A 19,679-nucleotide genomic window follows, 5' to 3' on the forward strand; every position below is an offset into this window, starting at 1 on the left:
TGCAAATTGAGAAACATAACCGGTTCACGTATTGTTTCAGGAACTGTGAACTAGGGTGAGGTAAGACTCACCAAACTCATGTAGACTTCTGAGCAGATAGGTGCAGGATCATGCTGTTAGGGACTGATCGCTCCTGCAATATTACTTTAAGGCAGACATGCTCCTATGGCCCAGCCTTGCCTGGGCTGGTTGGAGTTGTGGTCTAAAATATTTGGAGGGCACCCAGTTGGTGAAGGTTGATGTAGCCCTTAAAGAAGCCAACAAACAGAAGTGTCCAGCATCATCAAGGCTTCCTCTTTCCTTAGCAGTTCCTCAACATGTTATGGCAATTTCCTTTTTTTTAATTTTAAAGATTCGATGATGATGATGATGAAAGTATTCTGCAGTAGGGCTATCTATTCTATAACTAGGGTACCTTTGTTTTGCTACGTGGGATCTGATGCTGGATTCACAGTAGTTCAAGTATAGCACTAGAAGAAAAGGGGAAAAGCAGATTGTTGTGCGGAAAGGCCCCCCCGACGCTGTTTTAATAGCCACCCTCCCACGCAATCGCAGCAGTAGCCTCTTTATAGATCTCCTTTTATCATCTTACTGTGCCTTTTTTAACTTGACTGCTTAAATTACTATGTTAAGAGCCGGTATTCTCCAGTTCCGAAGGGATCAGGGCTAGACTCTCTCTTTCTCCCTCTCCATCTCTCCCTCTTTGGGTCAGAAACAGACACTTTTTTTCTGGACTAGAAGAAAATTTCTTCCAAATGCTGTGAACAAGGCCTTTCCCAAAAGTTTGATAGATTTATGGAATCAAACTCCATGCTTTCTATTTTAATTTTTTAAAAGGAAGCGCTTAGAAAAAAAATTCTTTACAGTGTGGGTGCTGTATTAGTTGTAGTAATCAGTTGGTATTTGTATGCTTGTACAACAAATTAAATTAGGGCTGTCATATGTCCAGATTTCAAAGGCAGAAATGATGTCCAGAGGGAATTTCTGAAATCAGGCGTCCATTGAAAAATCATGGTTTTTGGTTGTTTTTGTAAAAGAAGAAGAAGAAGAAGAAGAAGAAGAAGAAGAAGAAGAAGAAGAAGAAGAAGAAGAAGCTCTACAGTTCCCAAGCCTCTCTCTGTGAATATTGAATAAAAAGCAGGTGGTAATGAGTTTTCCTTGTCTTATCCGTTCGTGGCAACCTGCCTTGGGGGTTGGTTTCTCTGACTCCTGACAACATCAGTGAAGGGCAAACCAACTGGTGCAGCTATAGAAAATATGTTAGGAATTGTCCATCTGAGGCCCCTGGTAATTAGAGGCTAGTCTGTGGAGATTGACAGGGTAAATCACCAGCGAATGTTTACACAACAAAACATACGCCCAGTACAATATCCTACGCTGATGTTACTGAAACCAGTGTCCGGAAATGTACAGTGGAAATAAGACCTGGTACCTTTCGGGTGCCAAGGCAAACATCAATTACAGCACAGTGTGAGAGGAGTCATAAGAAATACTACCGCGTATCAGTAGTTCAACAAAGTCAGCACTTTTGTGTAATTGCAGGGGAAAGGGCTGCAAAACATTACGGATCTCAGCAAGAAACGGCCCTTTATACTTTAAAACCGATCCTTGATAAAACAATGCTGGGGTCATGAGAAGGCTACTTTGCCAATTTTGCTCTCACCGTGGGATCCGCGGACATCTGGCTGAGCTGCGGAAGCTGGAAAACGTCTTTAATATTCTCCTGACAGTAAAAATGGACATGTGGAAAACATTCTAACCTGTTAATCTGTGGTGCTCCTGAAAAAAAAGGGGGGGAAGAAATAAGGAGGGAGGAGGAAGGGACATTTGGCTTTATACTTTGTGATGATGAATAGAATGTCTCCAGGTCCAGCTGTAAATAAGTTAATGGCACTGGAAAGGAGACAGTCGACTCTGTTTCCCCAAATGGAGCTGAAAATGAGAGTGCACCTGTGTAGTTCTCCTGCTGCAATAAATGCCAGGAGTTGCATTTAGTCTGGCCAGGTAGTTGGACAACTTTATTTTTATCCTTGTAAAATGAATGAAAGAAAGAAAAGATTAGTGAAGGTTGTTTGCAATGTTTTAGGTCTTCCGCACTGACACTGTTTGATGGATTGAGGCTACAACTCCCTCCTTTTTGGGCCCTCAACCTGTCAGAGACTCAGGAGCAGAGGCACAGAGTCTTAAACTCCTCAGCGTCAGAAGAGTCTAGAAGAGGCGAGACCCCAGCGGACAGGCGGGCCCAGAGGAGAAGAGAGCAAAGGAAGAGGTGGAGCAAGGCTAGAGTCTTAAATGGTGTCTGGGGGGAGGAGATTCAGACGGAGCTTCAGCGGTCTAGAGTTTGAGACGTAGAGCTGCGCGCCGCAGCTTTGAAATCGAAACTGAACTTCAATAAAGACTTTTGTAAATAGTAACGCACTGGCGTTGGTCCTTTGTGAGCTGGGACCTCGGGCAGCTCTTTTCCAACCAGGCATAGTTGAACTACAACTCCCATCTTCCCTAGCTAGCAGGACCAGTGGTCAGGGATGATGGGAGCTGTTGTCCAACAACAAACACCTGGGGACTAAAATGTGGTTAAGATGTGGGTGTCACTGTTTCACATTCATAGCTTGTACAGTAGAACCTCAACTTACCACTGCCCCTACTCACAAACAATTCGATTTGTGACCACGGCAAACCTGGAAGTAAATACCGGGTTTGCCGCGATTCATGCACGTGCAGAAGTGCCTTCTGCCATCTGCACATGCGCAGAATGGTGCTACTATCAGCGACCAGGATCAATTCACAAATGGACCTCCGGAATGGATTCCGTACATGAGTAGAGGTTCTACTGTTTATGACACAAGGTTCATTTTGCTCCCTTAGCCTCAGGTGACATTGATGCTTGGTAAGTTCTGATGAAGTGAAAACCTGAACCAGAGAGACATAAAAAAATCTGCACTGACATGTTGATGTACACTTCACACTGTCTTAGTATTTATTCTTTGTATAACATTTTATTTTATTTTATTGTTTATCACATAAATAAAGAGTGGAGGGGTTTTTTCTCTGCAATGTGCTTCCAAATAATCCCTACCTAAAAACAATGTAGAAAAAGAACCAGAAATGATGCATTTATGGATTAGCTGGAAACACAGGGTCTAAGCCATGAGATGTATTGCTTTAACATCTGTCTGTTTCACTGTGATGGTTTACCAGAATATATCTTGGAGTCTTTGGTGCAATTTTTCATTGCTGGATAAATAATCCAGAAGAACTTTTAGTGCGATAACATTGTGAATGTTAAAGGCCTTGTCCAAACACCTGCAACCAAGACTGGATCTTCAGGGCAAGGTTGCACATCTAGACACTCCTAAACGGAAAAATTAGGGTTTTTTTTCAGCTGTTGCCTTGAGACACTGGAAAGAAGCCCCCATAAAAAGCAGGCCAATTAAGATGGGGAGAGGGGGAGGAAATGTAACGTTTCTTTTAGCTTGTAGGCTAAAACATGGGTAGGCAAACTACAGCCCGAGGGCTGGATCCGACCCAATCGCCTTCTAAATCCGGCCCACGAATCAGCGTGTTTTTACAGGAGTAGAAAGTGTGCTTTTATTTAAAATGCATCTCTGGGTTATTTGTGGGGCATAGGAATTTGTTCATTTCCCCCCCCCCCAAAATATAGTCTGGCCCCCCACAAGGTCTGAGGGACAGTGGACAGGCCCCCTGCTGAAAACGTTTGCTGACCCCTGGGCTAAAACAACAAAGTGTTGTGGGGCTAAGATCCTGCTGCCAGATTTTAGTCTGTTTTGGGGGCTTTGCTGTGAGAAGTCTGGACTTTTAAAGCTGTCCCATTAGTTTGAATGGGGATTGCTTAACACTCGGTCTGAACTGAATGGGACTCAAGCAGGCATAAACTTTGGAAAGGTTTTACCCTTTGTTTTGTAGGAATTTGTAAACACTTTTGCTTATAACAGCTTCATGAATAGAACCAGTTATTGCCATTTTAAAATGGGGTGCAGTTCTAAGCCATCCAATGATGAAAGACCCAAGTTACACCCCATACATTTAAAGCACATGATTTCCCCCCAAAGATTCCTGAGACGTGCAGTCTATTTAACACTGACCTACAATTCCCAGCACCCTTAACAAATTACCCAGGATTCCTTGGTGAGGGGAATAATGTGCTTTACATGTGTTTTCAACATCTGGTGTGTATGCAGACTAGATCCCAATCTCAACAGTTGCACCCTTTTCATTTAATACTTAATTTAGTGGCTGGTAACACGTTCCTTTTGGTGGGGAAGAGCAGGTTTTGCAGCGCTTCACACATTGCATTTTCTATCGGTATTACATCAAATGTTTCAAGATTGAGTCAAAGTGAAATACTTCTCAGTGTGTTGATTTGAAGAACAAAATGATTTGTTGTTGGTGGGCAAGTAGGGGGGGGAGAGGAAGATGGCCAATGCCACAAAAGCCCCACCCCACGGCAGCCATGTATTCTGCGTGTGACAGCCATCTTATTCACAAAAACAGAGTGATGTCCATCTCTCTACATTCCCCTCAGTATCAGGGCACTTGAATTCTGGGTCACTGTGGGAAAATTCAAGACTGCGGTCAGATGTCATTCAACATTGGAACAACTGGGGAGAAGAGAGGATGCGTTGTTAAATATGAAAAATTGGCCCCGGGCCTGCATCACTGATGGGGCTATTGATAGGAGACGATCCCTGAATGTGACATTTTGCCACCGGCCCTCTTGATCTTGGTTCAGTCCTGCTGAAAATTATAGCATTTGTCTGGAGCTGAGAAATGTAGAACTCCGCACGTTTTACATCTAGATCTATATACCTATATCTAAACACACAGAGAGCTGCAACAAAATGTGGAATTTTGAGGCTCGTGAAACTCACGTAACTATAACATTCTGTATTGTAGAAAGCACTGGCTCTTAGATAGGGTTGCCATATTTCAAACAGTGAAAATTTGGGCGGCAATAAATAAATAAATGCCATTTTTTAAACTATTTTAAAGGGAAATCAGCAAAAATGGCACTGCCAACATGGGCTGCCATTCATCCGGGTTTTCCTGGACATTTGACATACCGCAGCATTCCGGATATATGTCTGGGAAATTTAGGACATATGGCAAGCTTACATTTAAGCTGCCATTTTTATGCCCTTAGAAGTGGCACATTCCCCCCTCTGCTAGTTTGAACATCCTATCTTCAAAAAACCCAATGCTGAATAATGGGGACATCTTACTGTCCACTTAGCCAGCAGCTTAAACAGAAAAAGTTGTCCAGTTATCAGTAGCACAAACAGAAAATGGCACATCTTGAGGCAGCAGTGACTCCAAGTGGTCGGTGAAGGAACAGTTTTCATCTTGTTTTTCTTTTTTAACAAAGCGTCATAGCAAAATAAGTTATTCACATCATGCATATCCACCTTATTTTTTATTGTAAGTTGTTTTAATCAGCTTTTAACATTTAAAGAATAATAATTTAGATTTAATCTATAATACCGTGTCCCAAAACCACAGTCCATACATGGGAAGTCCAGTATGAACTCCATAAGCATTTCAATTTGGGTGTCTTTGCATGCCAAAATGTGGAAGTAATTAAACACCAGGCAGGCCAGAATACAGCCCAGGCTGCACTTGGCTTGCTGACTCCAAGCTATTCAGACCAGTGGGGTGTATGTGTTTAATTGTTAGCTTCAAATGAAACTTCAAATTACACTGTCTGCAGATATTTGAAGGAACCCACACAATGATTAAGCTGAAACTGAGTGCCAAAAAATCCATTTTGCTTGATTGCAGTGGGGGAAACATGCCAAATGCAAGAGAAGATGGATGCAGATGACTGGGATGATCTGTTTGAGAAACACTTGGAAAATTATTTTCGTCTATGATCAAAAGCTTGAAACCTCTGTTCTGTCCACAGCTGCAATTCATAGCATATATATATGAACACTGAGGTTCCAGTGATTGCTTTCCACCTAGCGGATGGTTCCTTCCCCACTTTTGAACACATCAGCTTAAGCTACTAGTTCTCCAGAGCTTATTAATATCATCATCATCATCATTTGGATTCCTTACCCATCTCTTTCATCCTATGGTCACACAGCAGGTTGTGGTAGTAAAAGAATGTACAAATATGTTTCAAAAATTATGATTTTTTTTAAAATGGTAGGTTCAAATATACAGTCATACCTTGGATCCCAAATGCCTTGGTACTCAGATGTTTTGGCTCCCGAATGCCACAAGCCCGGAAGTGAGTGTTCTGGTTTGCAAACATTCTTTGGAACCCGAACATCCAACGGGGCTTCCGTGGCTTCCGATTGGCTGCAGGAATTTCCTGCAGCCAATCAGAAGCCGTGCTTTGGTTTCTGAACGTTTTGGAAGTTGAACGGACTACCGGAACGGATTCCGTCCAAGGTACGACTGTATAACAAAGCAGGAATGTGTTAACCTTCCCAGATAACTCAAATTATCAAAACACAAGTTTAAATGTAGAATAGAAAATGAAGAGAAATTGCCCGAAAATGCAGAAAATGCTCTCTATGTGTGTTGGCCTTTTTTTTTTTTTTTTTTGGTTCAGCCCACTCCAATGAACATATTGAATTGAGAATTATTGCTTTCGATTGTTTTTCAGATGGGAGTTCATGTTGTGGATTCTGCTGCTGGCGGCTTAGGAGGTTGCCCCTATGCGAAAGGTGCCACAGGCAATGTAGCCACAGAAGATGTGCTATATATGCTGAATGGCTTGGGAATCAATACGGTAAGCTGTTTTTCATGTACCTCTTAAACTTTTGCAGATTTCTTAAAACTATGGATTGGAAGTCTTGCTCGCTATGTTGATTTCAGTACATACACAAGCAACTGGGCATATCGGTATGAATCATGCTGATGCATTTTGGGGAAACGTCAGACCATTTAGCTTGCTTTTGATCCTGTTGAAAGGATGACTTTGCAAGCATTTGTTACGAGAAAATAAACCTGCTTGGAATCCTATTGCTGCTAGCAGAAGGCCTCCTATCTGCATCGAGCGGCTGCTGTGGGATCCTATTCTCTGTCGGTAGTTAGATATGCTGCTTTCTAACAATGGTTGTCGGCTAGCATTCATAGAGTAGCTACTATGTACAGCCCTTTTTTCCCCTGGGTGTACACAGGGGTACACATATCCCTAAACATTTTGTGAATCTAAGTTTGGCCTCATTGAGGGGCAGTATTTCAATATGAGTAGGAAAATGAGAGTACCCCTAAACATTTTTTAAAGAAAAAAAAGCACTGGGTGAACATGTGAACACACACTGGACTCTGGAGTACATGGATGAAAATGACAAAAATGTGAGCAGGTGAAGCTGCCTTATATAGAATCAGACCATTGGTTTATGTAGTTCTGTACTGTTGACTTCACCTTGCAATGGAAGTCTGCCAGTGTGGTGTAGTGGTTAAAAGCGGTAGTCTCGTAATCTGTGGAACCGGGTTCGCGTCTCCGCTCCTCCACATGCAGCTGCTGGGTGACCTTGGGCCAGTCACACTTCTTTGAAGTCTCTCAGCCCCACTCACCTCACAGAGTGTTTGTTGTGGGGGAGGAAGGGAAAGGAGAATGTTAGCCGCTTTGAGACTCCTGAAGGGGAGTGAAAGGCGGGATATCAAATCCAAACTCTTCTTCTTCTTCAGTCATGAATCAAATAATAGGGAGGAAGGTAGGAGGCCCTTGATTGGGGAGAAGTCTTGCGATCCCATAGACTTTTAAGACAATAGTTGTCCCTCCATCCCTCCCAATAATTTATTTTAAGCACCACTTGCAACCATTCATTTACCTGGATGTGTTAGAGATAAAATTTTGATTTTTCCCATATAAATAGTTTACCGCTGAGTTGCTTCTCTTGCGCTTCTTATGCGCATGGAACAGCACTGGCTGCTTCTCAGCCGACCAAGATGTGGATTCATTAAGGTTCTCTTTGGGCATCCTCCTGGCTGCATTAGAACTTGCTTATCCATGCATTGCCCATGCAATGGATGGGAAAACATTTAAATGATTCAGACATGTGAGCATGGCCACTCACATGGGTCTTTCCCCTGGAACTGATTCCTCCAGAACACTGACAGTCCCATGGAAAAGGTGTGTGAAATCAGCTCTCATTCTTTGGTTTATTTCATCTTTCTCCCCGTCTCGTGTATTGTTGTTATTATCAACGAATCACTTCCCACAAGGCATCTCAAAGCGGTTAGCAATACGTATATAAAAGCACCACGTATCTAAAAACAGTTAAAACAATTGCACATATTAAAACAAATTCAAAGCAAATGCGAAAAACAATCACAAATTAAACAAGCCACAACATAATGGACGAATGAAAACAGTTTCAAATCCTCCACTACAGATACCATATGGGGTATCAATATCCACTTAGAAGGCTTGCTGAAAAAGGAAAGTCTTCAACAAGCTCCCAAATAACAGTATGTAAATAAAAATATGACTTTGCATACACATCCAGCCAATATTTTCAGGATGGGGATACACACCCATGCTTGTCCCTTCAAAATAAAAGAACCCCCATTCAAAAAACCCAAAGCACCAGTTCCCCAAACAACTACTAGTACTAGATCTGAGAGTTCTGAGAATTTATCAGTTTCATGTCCTGTAGCATTTCTCTCTTGACAGCAGGCAGCACTTACAAATCCTGAATATTGCCTCATGTTTACCTTTGATCTGTTCTATCTCCTCGCTTCCTCTCACCACTATGTTCCTGTTCTTGCTTTGTTGACTGAAGTCGGTTTGAGAGGGACACAATGAACAAAATGCTTTTTGAATTCCTGCCAGCGCTTTCCAATGGGCTCTGCTCATTGGGGTGACGGCTAATGCCTGTTTTAGAAAGGCATTGAAAATGATTCGTCGAGGTGTCAGTTAGCTGAAGGAAAACTGAAATGTTGAGAACATCTGCAGGCAGAGTGTGTGGTGCTCCAAAGGTCAGCTTGGTCTCACAGATCTATAACATCTGGGGATATTTGTCAGGAGGCAAAAATATGATTTGAGGTGGCTTAAGTTCTTTCCCAACCCTGTCAAATTTGTGTACCAAAATCAACAGGGTTCAGAAATAGTATTTGGTATTGTTACACTTCAAATTGAAGCACATGTTATCTATTTGAATGATTTATAAACCTCTCCTCATTGTTCACACAACCCCAGAGCAAGAGACATTAAAATACAATAAAACAATATTTCATTTAAACACAGCTTTAATGTAGAAAACAGACAATATTCTAGCAACATAACTACATTATCCAAGCAAGAGGCACTACTTGAGTCAAATGCTTGGGTGGGCAGCTGTGTTTTTACTGTTATCACGACTCCCATCAGTGTTTTGGTGCTGCTTGCACCTGAGAGGAGAGGGCATTCCAAAGTCAGGGTGATCCTATGGAGGTGTCAGGCGTCAGAGGATCCAACCCCCCAAGCAGGTAGCCAGGAATGGATAAGACATGGAAGGTTCTTACCAATGCTATTTATTCAATATTCACAGAGAGAGATTTAGAAATGCAGCCTCCTGGAGTAATGGTGTTGCTCTGAGTGAGTCTCCACCTCCTCTCTATCTCCCTTCATGTGTCATCACTACGGGTGCTGAGAAGTGCCCTCTGCCTCTGAGCTCTCTGCTCTCCTACTTTCAATGCCTGCCGGCTTCTGGGAGAGGGGGAGTTTGGAATGCTTTCTAAAGACACTGTGTCCATCAGCTGTCCCCCCTCTGGTGCTTCTTCTTCCTCCTCTCCCACTATTTCCCAGCTCCCCCCCCCCATCTGCCTCTGATCTGTGACCTCCCTCAAACCCCTGTTGTAATTCTGAACTGTCTTCTTCTTCTCTGGAAGGGTCGGGCTGGGGAGGTGGATGCCTTATCATGAGTTGCTACACAGCATATCTCAGAAAATTGTGACACTATGAGAAGACAATCCCTTCATGATTTCAAAGTTTCCCAGATTTTTAGAGTGTTTACCACACACTTAAGCATGGTTACTTAGAAATGAGCTCATCAGTTTCAGTGATATTCATCTCCGAGTGTAAGAGTGCATGGAATACCAACTTAAATCCGAATTAAGTAGGTTGCATTTTGGATTCTCTGAACAGCTCACCCATCTTAGTCTTAGGGTAGAGTTTGCTAACACCCCCATATGCATGTGTGTACACACACACACACGAGAATGATTAGAATGAATTACTAGGCATAAAATCTCTGTCTGTTTGTCTCTTTTTTAGGGTGTGAATCTTTACAAAGTTATGGAAGCCGGTCACTTCATCTGCACTGCCTTGAACAAGCAAACAAATTCTAAAGTTGCGCAAGCATCTTTCAGTAGCTGAGCTGTAAAGTTAACTATTTGTCTGTCAATATGCATTACCTTGTTTATAGCTGCATAAGGTAAACCTATAGCATACGACAAATCAAATCATTTCAGGGGAGAGGTGCAGAATAGTCAATATTGTATGTCCATGGCGGTAGAAAATTTAAGATCACAGTATAAGTTCCTGGGCCTGGTCACCTGATAAAACCTTCTCTGTATTGTCTCTGGACCCCTGGAGATTTCCTGGCTACAAGCGCAAGACCTCTGTGAATTAGCTCCCATCATGCTCCTGAAGTGATGTTAACACTCTGCCCATGGGGCCACCTCAAGGAAGTGTTTGGGAGGTCAGTAAAGACAAGCACTTTGGTTTACAGGAGTGAGGAGGAAAATCCAAATGCCTGTGTATTTATCTGAGCACCCCTTGAGGTGAGTTTCTTGCAGAGAGGAACACTAAAGCCAATGTCAGATGTGCTCATCTTTAAGAAGCCACAGGTTTGCTTCCACAATTGTGTAGGTGGGTGGTTTCTGGTGTCATCCTGTTTTAAGACATGCACCCTGACCAAGAAAGGTAGAAAGCTTTGACTAAATAGCCTTTGTTTGAGAGACTCATAAGCTTCTTCTAAGACAAGATTAATGGCAGCTCTGAGCATGTAAGGATCGTATTTCATAAGGAATATCCCCCATGCTTTAATGCCAGCTCCAGGTTTTGTGGGGCCCTTGGGTGAGACACTTAGTGGGGGAGCACTCCTCTTCCACCAATATTGTCACCAACTGCTCCTCCTCCTCCTCCTCCTTGGCCTCTCCCTTGGTGCCATCAGCTTGCTTGTCAGGCAGAGAGCCCATAAGGATGCAAGAAGTGGCAGCTGCTCCTCCCCTTTATCAGAACTGCAAGTTTTTGATTGCTTGCTTCCTCTGGGCTGAGGGAAAAGGTGGGTAAATTAGCAGTTTCCAATGGCCAAAAGGGGGAGCAGGTTGAAACATCTCTTTTTGGTAAACACTCTTCTGGGTTATGGTTGTTCCGCAGGGGCCCAGGCTGTGCTGAACCTTGATAGCAGCTGTGACCATGCCCAGTATGGCGATTTTGAGTATGTATGTATGTATGTATGTATGTATGTATGTATGTATTGTGATAGCGACACAGGAAAGCACAGCCTGTCAGGAACAGAATGACCAGCAGTGGAACTGTGTGTGTGCTACATATTTATTAAGCTGACTGCCAGGCCAGCAGTCATGTACTTTAAAACAATTTGGACACTCTTTGAAAATTGATGTTGACTTTGTTGCCTGCCTTGGATGGGCAAAAGCAAGGGAGTTTGTTGAGTTGAAATTTAGCTTGGTGGGTCGCAAGTTGCACTATCTTCAACTGTTATTTCAATCCACATTGGACGCAAACTGACTTCAGAGTTCTAAAGATAGCAAGTATATTCTTACATCTTAATCAAGCCAATTTTTTTTTAGTGTTGTATAAATATTTGCAGCCGTCAATGAGGTCCATCGTTGTGTGTGGTCTTGCTGTTGTACATTTTATTACTCCAGATTACCTCTTTTCATTTGCCAAGTCAATTACACTGCGAGCAGGGAGCCAAACCCGGATTTGCTATGAGTAGCATTTTTGCAATGTTTTACTATAGTTGACATCTGTTAAGTATATGAATGACTTTATCTTGTTCCAAGAATTTGTAGGGGATGGCAGCCTGCCATGTTTTGCAAATTTATGGCACCCTCCTATAGTTGTTACATACACTAAATTCATTGCAATCTGTTTTTCTTTCTTGCTGTCCAATTTCCATCTTTTCGGTAGGAGAGTACAGGGCTGGTATGCAAGCTTATTGAAATAATGGAAGTTGCACGGTAGCTGTGTTCATTGGATCACTCCATTGCACAATTCAGGCCAAACTAGATGTTATGTTAGTCACATAATTTGCAGTTGTGCAATGTTAATTTCAGCCACAACTTGGATTGGGAATGTGGGGTAACTTTAACCCTTTGCACCCACTGCGGCCCCCCATCAGCTGCTATTTGCCACCTGCCTTGAGCAAACAAAAATGTCCCCACAGTACTTTTTTTTGCTGGGGGGTGGAAATTTGCATTTATGCACATTGTAGGTGATATCCAACAAGGTCATATTCATAGAGTAGACCCATTAAAACCACAATGGACTTCAGTCCACTGATTTCAGTGAGTCTACTCTGCGACTAACAATGGCTGCTAATCTGTCATTTTTACCTAGCATAAATCCACTGTTGGGTCAAGAAAGTGCCTCTTAACTATCCTAACTATTCAAGACTTCCCCTTTTGTGGACTTTTGTAAGATGAATATTACAGTGGAGTGCATTTGAGTGCAATCAAAGGAACTGCACAATCATATATAAATCAGTGAAAGCCACTTGAAAAATAATAGAATCTAATACAATCTAGTTTTAATCTTTTTGAACCCCCAAAACTCAGTACTTTTTACAGTGCAGACTTTTGTTCAGTAGAAGTGTTTTTCTTAGCCCTCTGGATGTCCTTTTTATTGAGCATTAATCATGATGTGTGCTTTGGGACAGGGACCAGGATAGGTGGTGCAGGGAGTATATCATACCCTTGCCTGGGGTTAAAAACGGGGCCTGGGAGGCAAAGGAGGGGAACCAGAAATTCCCTGGGACATCAGAAAACATTTGCATATATTAGCACTTAACATTTTGTGTTAGCCTACATAAAATGCCACAGCACTCTACTTCCCTGCCCATTTCCTCTTCTGCCAATGTGCCCGTGCCAACTTCTCCCAGGCAATCTGGAAAGGTGGCACTGAAGTCCCAGCAAGTGATAGTGCAGGTGGGCAAGAGGAGAAGGTGGGCTTGCCTTGCCTCTCCTGCAGGTGATGTGCTCTGCCTACTTGAGGGGACTGCTGTTTGCCGGTGAGGGGCAAAACAAGTGTCAGAGCTGACAGCGAAGTAGCTCATTGCCACCATTATCATCATGAACAGATATCTGGTAAAATTACCTTTCCAAACAACTCTCCTAAGAATCAGTTAATATTTGCATTGATTCAAATTATATTTGTAAAGGTATAATAAAACAAAAAAGAACCCCATTCAACCAAATGCCCCTAAGATATTTCATAGTTCTCCTTTATTAGTTCTGTGAATAGAAGACTGGATAATTGTTCATCTCTACGTATTTTAATTTGGTTCTTTTTCTGTCAAAAAGTGTTGTTCATTTGGAATTATTGGTTCACCTGAGAAACAGTGTCAGTCAGATATAATGAACAAGGAATTGTAAAGTCTATTTACAACTGAGCGCCACTCGAATTATTTCAGCCAACGTACAACAAGCTGCTTCGCATTTGTGCACCCCAGGAGTACAAACAAAAATTTTGATTTATTATAAATACCATTCTTTGACTACTAAGTCATGTGAAAAGTTGTAGCATATCTCACTTAATGCATCTGTTATTTCCTTGCACCAGTATATAGACTTTTATCTTAGGAATCAAAAGGAACACAAGGAGAAAGCCTGATAATATTACAAAATAGTACAATCATTATCTATCGGTGACCCACCTGCACATAAAAGCATTAATATCTGCTTGTCTTTCCATTTAGTGTTGACATTATTGGGCTGTAATAAGCCATACTGAGAGGGTACATTTACCTCTGATTGTTTTCCCCCCCAAAAATCACTTCTTCCATCAGCTTTTATGGGTAATGACTCACAACGGATGGAGCTCTTTTATGTAACCGGGAAGATTGATTTCTTCTCTCTGCTGTTTTGGCCAATTCAAAATATGTTTATCCAACCTGTTTTAGAAAAAGCTCTCAGCATACCTGATTTCAGCACATGGTGCCTTTAGGCAGCTGCCAGGATACATTTCTGTGCTGGTGATGCCTACCCTGACCCCTTGTACCGGGAGGGGAGGACTCCATTTTAACTTCCTGCAGCGTACTTGATGCAACATAACGACCCAGTCATTTTGGGAAGTTAAAATGGCCACCAGCACAAATTCAGAATGCTGCCTGCTACCAATACAAGGCAGGAGGGGATCTACCAGGGGATCTACTCTGTCCTGAGCCCCCTCAGTCCTGGAGCTGGGCCTGCTTCTCTTATCATTTGAGTCTCTTAAGCTCTAATATTTGTTTTCCATCTCATGTCTTTGTCTCCACTGCACACAAAGCTAAATAACTAGCTAGCATTATTATTTAAATAGGATTTCCAAGGCTGCAGGTCTATGCCCACTGACCTGTGTCATTTGAGAGGAAGGGCAGTCTATAAATTCAATAAAATAAATGAATGAATAATTCACCATCTTCTGAGGGACCCTGCTCCACTATCGAATAGCTCTTCTTAGAAAGTTCTTCTTAATGTTTAATTGGAATCTCCTTGTAATTTGAATCCATTGGTTCAGGTCCCAACTTCCAGAGCAGGAGAAAACAGGTTTGTTCCATCTTCCCTGTGACAGCCCTTCAGATATCTGAAGATACCCACCTCTCAGTCTTCTCTTCTCCAAGCTCCTCCTCCTCCTCCTTCTTCTGTCATTTAGTCGTGTCCGACTCTTCGTGACCCCATGGAGCAGAGCACGCCAGGCACTCCTGTCTTCCACTGCCTCCCGCAGTTTGGTCAAACTCATGTTAGTAGCTTCAAGAACACTATCCAACCATCTCGTCCTCTGTCGTCCCCTTCTCCTTGTGCCATCCATCTTTCCCAACATCAGGGTTTTTTTTCCAGGGAGGCTTCTTTTCTCATGAGGTGGCCAAAGTATTGGAGCCTCAGCTTCAGGATCTGTCCTTCCAGTGAGCACTCAGGGCTGATTTACTTAAGAATGGATAGGTTTGATGTTCTTGCAGTCCATGAGACTCTCAAGAGTCTCCTCCAGCACCATAATTCAAAAGCATCAATTCTTCAGTGATCAGCCTTCTTTCTTTCTTTCTTTCTTTCTTTCTTTCTTTCTTTCTTTCTTTCTTTCTTTCTTTCTTTCTTTCTTTCTTTCTTTCTTTCTTTCTTTCTTTCTTTCTTTCTTTCTTTCTGTAAGCTAAACATACCCAATTGGTCACCCTCCTCTGCACACACAAAAAATGTGTGGCAAGTTAATGGGAAGATGGGTAAACGCTACCCAAACCAATCAGAACAAATGCCCAGTAAAGACTACACATAGCCTAGCCTTTGCATAAGCAAATCGGGATGAATGCTCAATAAACAAGATATCTGGAGGAGCCCTTATACCGCAGCACCACAATCCAACATGCGCAATATGAGGAGATTGCAGACTTCTGTGCAGCTCTTCCCTGCTGGATAGGGAAAAGTCACTCAGATGCATGCTGTCATATGGTTCATACTGTGTTATGTATGGACTATGTTATGAAAGAGACAGACAAAGCTGCAGAGGTCCTGGTCCTTTAAACTCTTGCAGAATTTTAACACTCAAGGTGATGCTCTTCCTTCTGCAAGAACTTGCCCTTTCATTTCAATGGACGGGGCAACTGTGTGCAAACAAAGAGATTCACACTCAGAGCTGGTCACTTTCAACGTAAGTGAATGGGGAAACCACTCGTGTAGGAACTCCCAAGTATGCATCAAGTGTGAACATGGCCCTAGATCAGGTCAAAGGACTGCTCTTCTAGAACAACTGACTACTTGCTTCAGAGCAGTGTCTCAGTTTTGCTGCCATTTCCATGAATCAGCTAATCAACTGTGACAAAGTAGATAGCCATGTACAATCTGAAGATCTCAACGGGCGAACTCAGTGTACAATGACTACACATTTTCCAGAAAATTCACGTTGCACCTTTGACTATTTATTTAGCCTATAAGAACTTCAGGGTAGAATAGAAAGTTTCCTGCGTAACTGGTTCCTAATGTGAATTTACACTGGTTTACAGCAATAGTGCATTCTTACTCAAGCTATGTTCTGTGTATATCTAGAGGAAAAAGAAAAAGCAGTCTCGCCACAGAATCAATAGAAATCTGGCATGAGTTCTGAATAATGTTGATACTGTATTTTCCATTTAAATGGCTTCTTGACTTTATTTTTCCGCTGTGGATACTGACAGTGCAATTAAGCGGAATGGGAAAACTGTCAATTGGAATCAACAGCATTGTAGCTTCCTGGCTGGTGCCAGCTTCAATAAATGAATAAAGATTGATTAGCATTTCTGTGTCAAACTTGGTTGCTGATTTAAGCGGAATGGGAAAATCGAGGTTACCTTTATAATAATAATAATAATAATAATTTATTATTTATACCCCGCCCATCTGGCTGAGTTTCCCCAGCCACTCTGGGCGGCTCCCAATCAGTGTTAAAAACAGTACAGCATTACATATTAAAAACTTCCCTGAACAGGGCTGCCTTAAGATGTTTTCTGAATGTCAGGTAATTCTTTATCTCTTTGACATCTGATGGGAGGGCGTTCCACAGGGCGGGCGCCACTACCGAGAAGGCCCTCTGTCTGGTTCCCTGTAGCCTCACTTCTCGCAATGACGGAACCGCCAGAAGGCCCTCGGCACTGGATCTCAGTGTCCGGGCTGAACGATGGGGGTGGAGACGCTCCTTCAGGTATACAGGACCGAGGCCGTTTAGGGCTTTAAAGGTCAGCACCAACACTTTGAATCGTGCTCGGAAACGTACTGGGAGCCAGTGCAGATCTCTCAGAACCGGTGTTATGTGGTCCCGGCGGCCACTCCCAGTCACCAGTCTAGCTGCCGCATTCTGGATTAATTGCAGTTTCCGGGTCACCTTCAAAGGTAGCCCCACGTAGAGCGCGTTGCAGTAGTCCAAGCGTGAGATAACTAGAGCATGCACCACTCTGGCGAGACAGTCCGCGGGGAGGTAGGGTCTTAGCCTGCGTACCAGGTGGAGCTGGTAGACAGCTGCCCTGGACACAGAGTTAACCTGTGCCTCCATGGACAGCTGTGAGTCCAAAATGACTCCCAGGCTGCGCACCTGGTCCTTCAGGGGCACAGTTACCCCATTCAGGACCAGGGAATCCTCCACACCTGCCCGCCTCCTGTCCCCCAAAAACAGTACTTCTGTCTTGTCAGGATTCAACCTCAATCTGTTAGCCGCCATCCAACCTCCAACCGCCTCCAGGCACTCACACAGGACCTTCACCGCCTTCACTGGTTCTGATTTAAAGGAGAGGTAGAGCTGGGTGTCATCTGCATACTGATGAACACCCAGTCCAAACCCCCTGATGATCTCTCCCAGCGGCTTCATATAGATATTAAAAAGCATGGGGGAGAGGACAGAACCCTGAGGCACCCCACAAGTGAGAGCCCAGGGGTCTGAACACTCACCCCCCACCACCACTTTCTGGACACGGCCCAGGAGGAAGGAGCGGAACCACTGTATGACAGTGCCCCCAGCTCCCAGCCCCTCTAGACGGTCCAGAAGGATGTTATGGTCGATGGTGTCAAAGGCCACTGAGAGATCCAGCAGAACTAGGAAACAGCTCTCACCTTTGTCCCTAGCCCGCCGGAGATAATCAACCAGCGCGACCAAGGCAGTTTCAGTCCCATGGTGAGGCCTGAATCCCGATTGGAAGGGATCCAAATGGTCCGTTTCCTCCAGGCGTGCTTGGAGTTGTTCAGCAACCACCCGCTCAATCACCTTGCCCAAGAATGGCAGATTTGAGACTGGGCGATAGTTGGCCAAATTGGCCGGGTCTAAAGATGTTTTTTTAAGAAGCGGTTTAATGACCGCCTCTTTCAGCGGGTCTGGGAAGGCTCCCTCACAGAGGGAAGCATTCACCACCCCACAGAGCCCATCGCCCAGCGCTTCCCGGCTCGCTTTTATCAGCCAGGATGGGCAAGGATCAAGGAGACAGGTGGTCGGTTTCACTCGTCCAAGCAGCCTGTCCACATCCTCGGAGGTAACAGATTGGAATTGATCCCATATAACAGGACCAGACAGAACTCTAGCACTCTCCCGCCCTGGCCCTGCTCCCACGGTGGAGTCTACCTCCTTCTGAATCTGAGCGATTTTATCTGCAAAAAACTTTGCAAAAGCATTGCAGGAGATCTTGGGGTCCCTACCAGGCCCCGGTGGTACAGGTGGTTCCGATAAACTGCGAACCACCTGAAAAAGTCTCCTGCTGCTGTTTTCTGCAGATGCAATGGAGGCGGCGAAGAAGGCCCTCTTCGCCGTCGCCATTGCCACTTGGTAGGCTCGATGTTGAGCTCTAACCCGTGTCCGGTCTGATTCAGAATGAGTTTTCCGCCACCGGCGCTCTAGCCGTCTCAACGATTGTTTCATCACCCTCAGCTCCGGGGAAAACCACGGGGCTGTCCGGGCTCCATGCAATCGGAGAGGGCGCTTCGGAGCCAGACAGTCAATTGCCCTGGTTAACTCCGCATTCCAGCGGGCCACCAGGGAATCAGCTGAAAGGCCATCAACTTGGGATAAAGTATCCCCTACCACTCTCTGGAAGCCGATTGGATCCATTAAGTGGTGGGGGCGGACCATCCGAATTGGTCCCACCTCCCTGCGGAGGGGAAGGGTTGCGGAGAAGTCCAGTTGCACCAGGAAGTGATCTGACCATGGCACTTCTTTTGTTTCGCTTTTAGTTAATGTCAGATCACCAACATCCGTAGAGGTAAACACCAAGTCTAAGGCATGTACGTGGCTATGAGTTGGGCCAGACTTATTCAGGGACAGCCCCATGGAGGCCATGCTTTCCACGAAGTCCCGAGCGGCTCCTTGTAAGGTCGTGTCGGCATGGATGTTAAAATCCCCCAGGACAACCAAGCTAGGTGTCTCCAGGAGCATATCCGCCACGACCTGAAGCAGCTCGGGCAGGGAATCCTTGGTGCAGCGGGGAGGTCGGTACACCAAAAGGAATCCTGTACTGCCCCTATTGCCCAACTTCTTTATCATTGAGTTGGAAATGATCTCAGAGTCCACCTACTCCAAGCCTGTCCAGGTACATTCCTGATAGCTGGATATCCAGCCTCTGCTTTAAAAACCGCAATGAAAGAGAGTCCACCACCTTGCTAGGAAATATGTTCTGTGTTGCAGTGGGAAACCTGCACTCAAATTATTGGCGGGAGTGCTTTCCCCCCTCCCTCTCTGCAAAACAGAAAAAAGCCTCAGACAGATTTTTACTGTGGAATAATGCACGCATTCTGTCAGCACATGCACTTTGGGCTGCCTGACAGAACTTCCCCTCCCTCTCCTATTCCTGTGCGTGCCTCCTAAATCTGTTCTGGGATTTCATACAACCCTCCAGAGCAGATTTGGGGGTGTGCATGGGGGTGTTTGTGGGAAGAGAAGAGGGAAGGAAGGTTTCATTCTACAAATGTAAATCCTTGCACTAATAGAACAAATCCATTGGATGCTGCCCTGTGGTTTTAAAATTCGATCTACTCAGCACACTTTGGTCATTTTCTTC

At 44.0% G+C, this 19,679-nt stretch overlaps 1 protein-coding gene across 1 annotated transcript in view; it reads left to right on the forward strand.

Moving 5' to 3' along the window:
* HMGCLL1 (3-hydroxy-3-methylglutaryl-CoA lyase like 1) overlaps positions 1-16,442 on the forward strand; it is a 63,486-nt gene extending 47,044 nt beyond the window's left edge. The window contains exons 8-9 of the mRNA XM_081906439.1: positions 6,632-6,757; positions 10,232-16,442. Coding sequence (XP_081762565.1) covers positions 6,632-6,757; positions 10,232-10,333 — 228 coding nt within the window. The 3' untranslated portion in view covers positions 10,334-16,442. The remainder of the gene's footprint in view (positions 1-6,631; positions 6,758-10,231) is intronic.
* The last annotated feature ends 3,237 nt before the right edge of the window (positions 16,443-19,679 follow it).

Source organism: Podarcis melisellensis (assembly GCF_964234715.1).
Source record: "Podarcis melisellensis genome assembly, chromosome: 3".
NCBI classification, from domain to species: Eukaryota; Metazoa; Chordata; class Lepidosauria; order Squamata; family Lacertidae; genus Podarcis; species Podarcis melisellensis.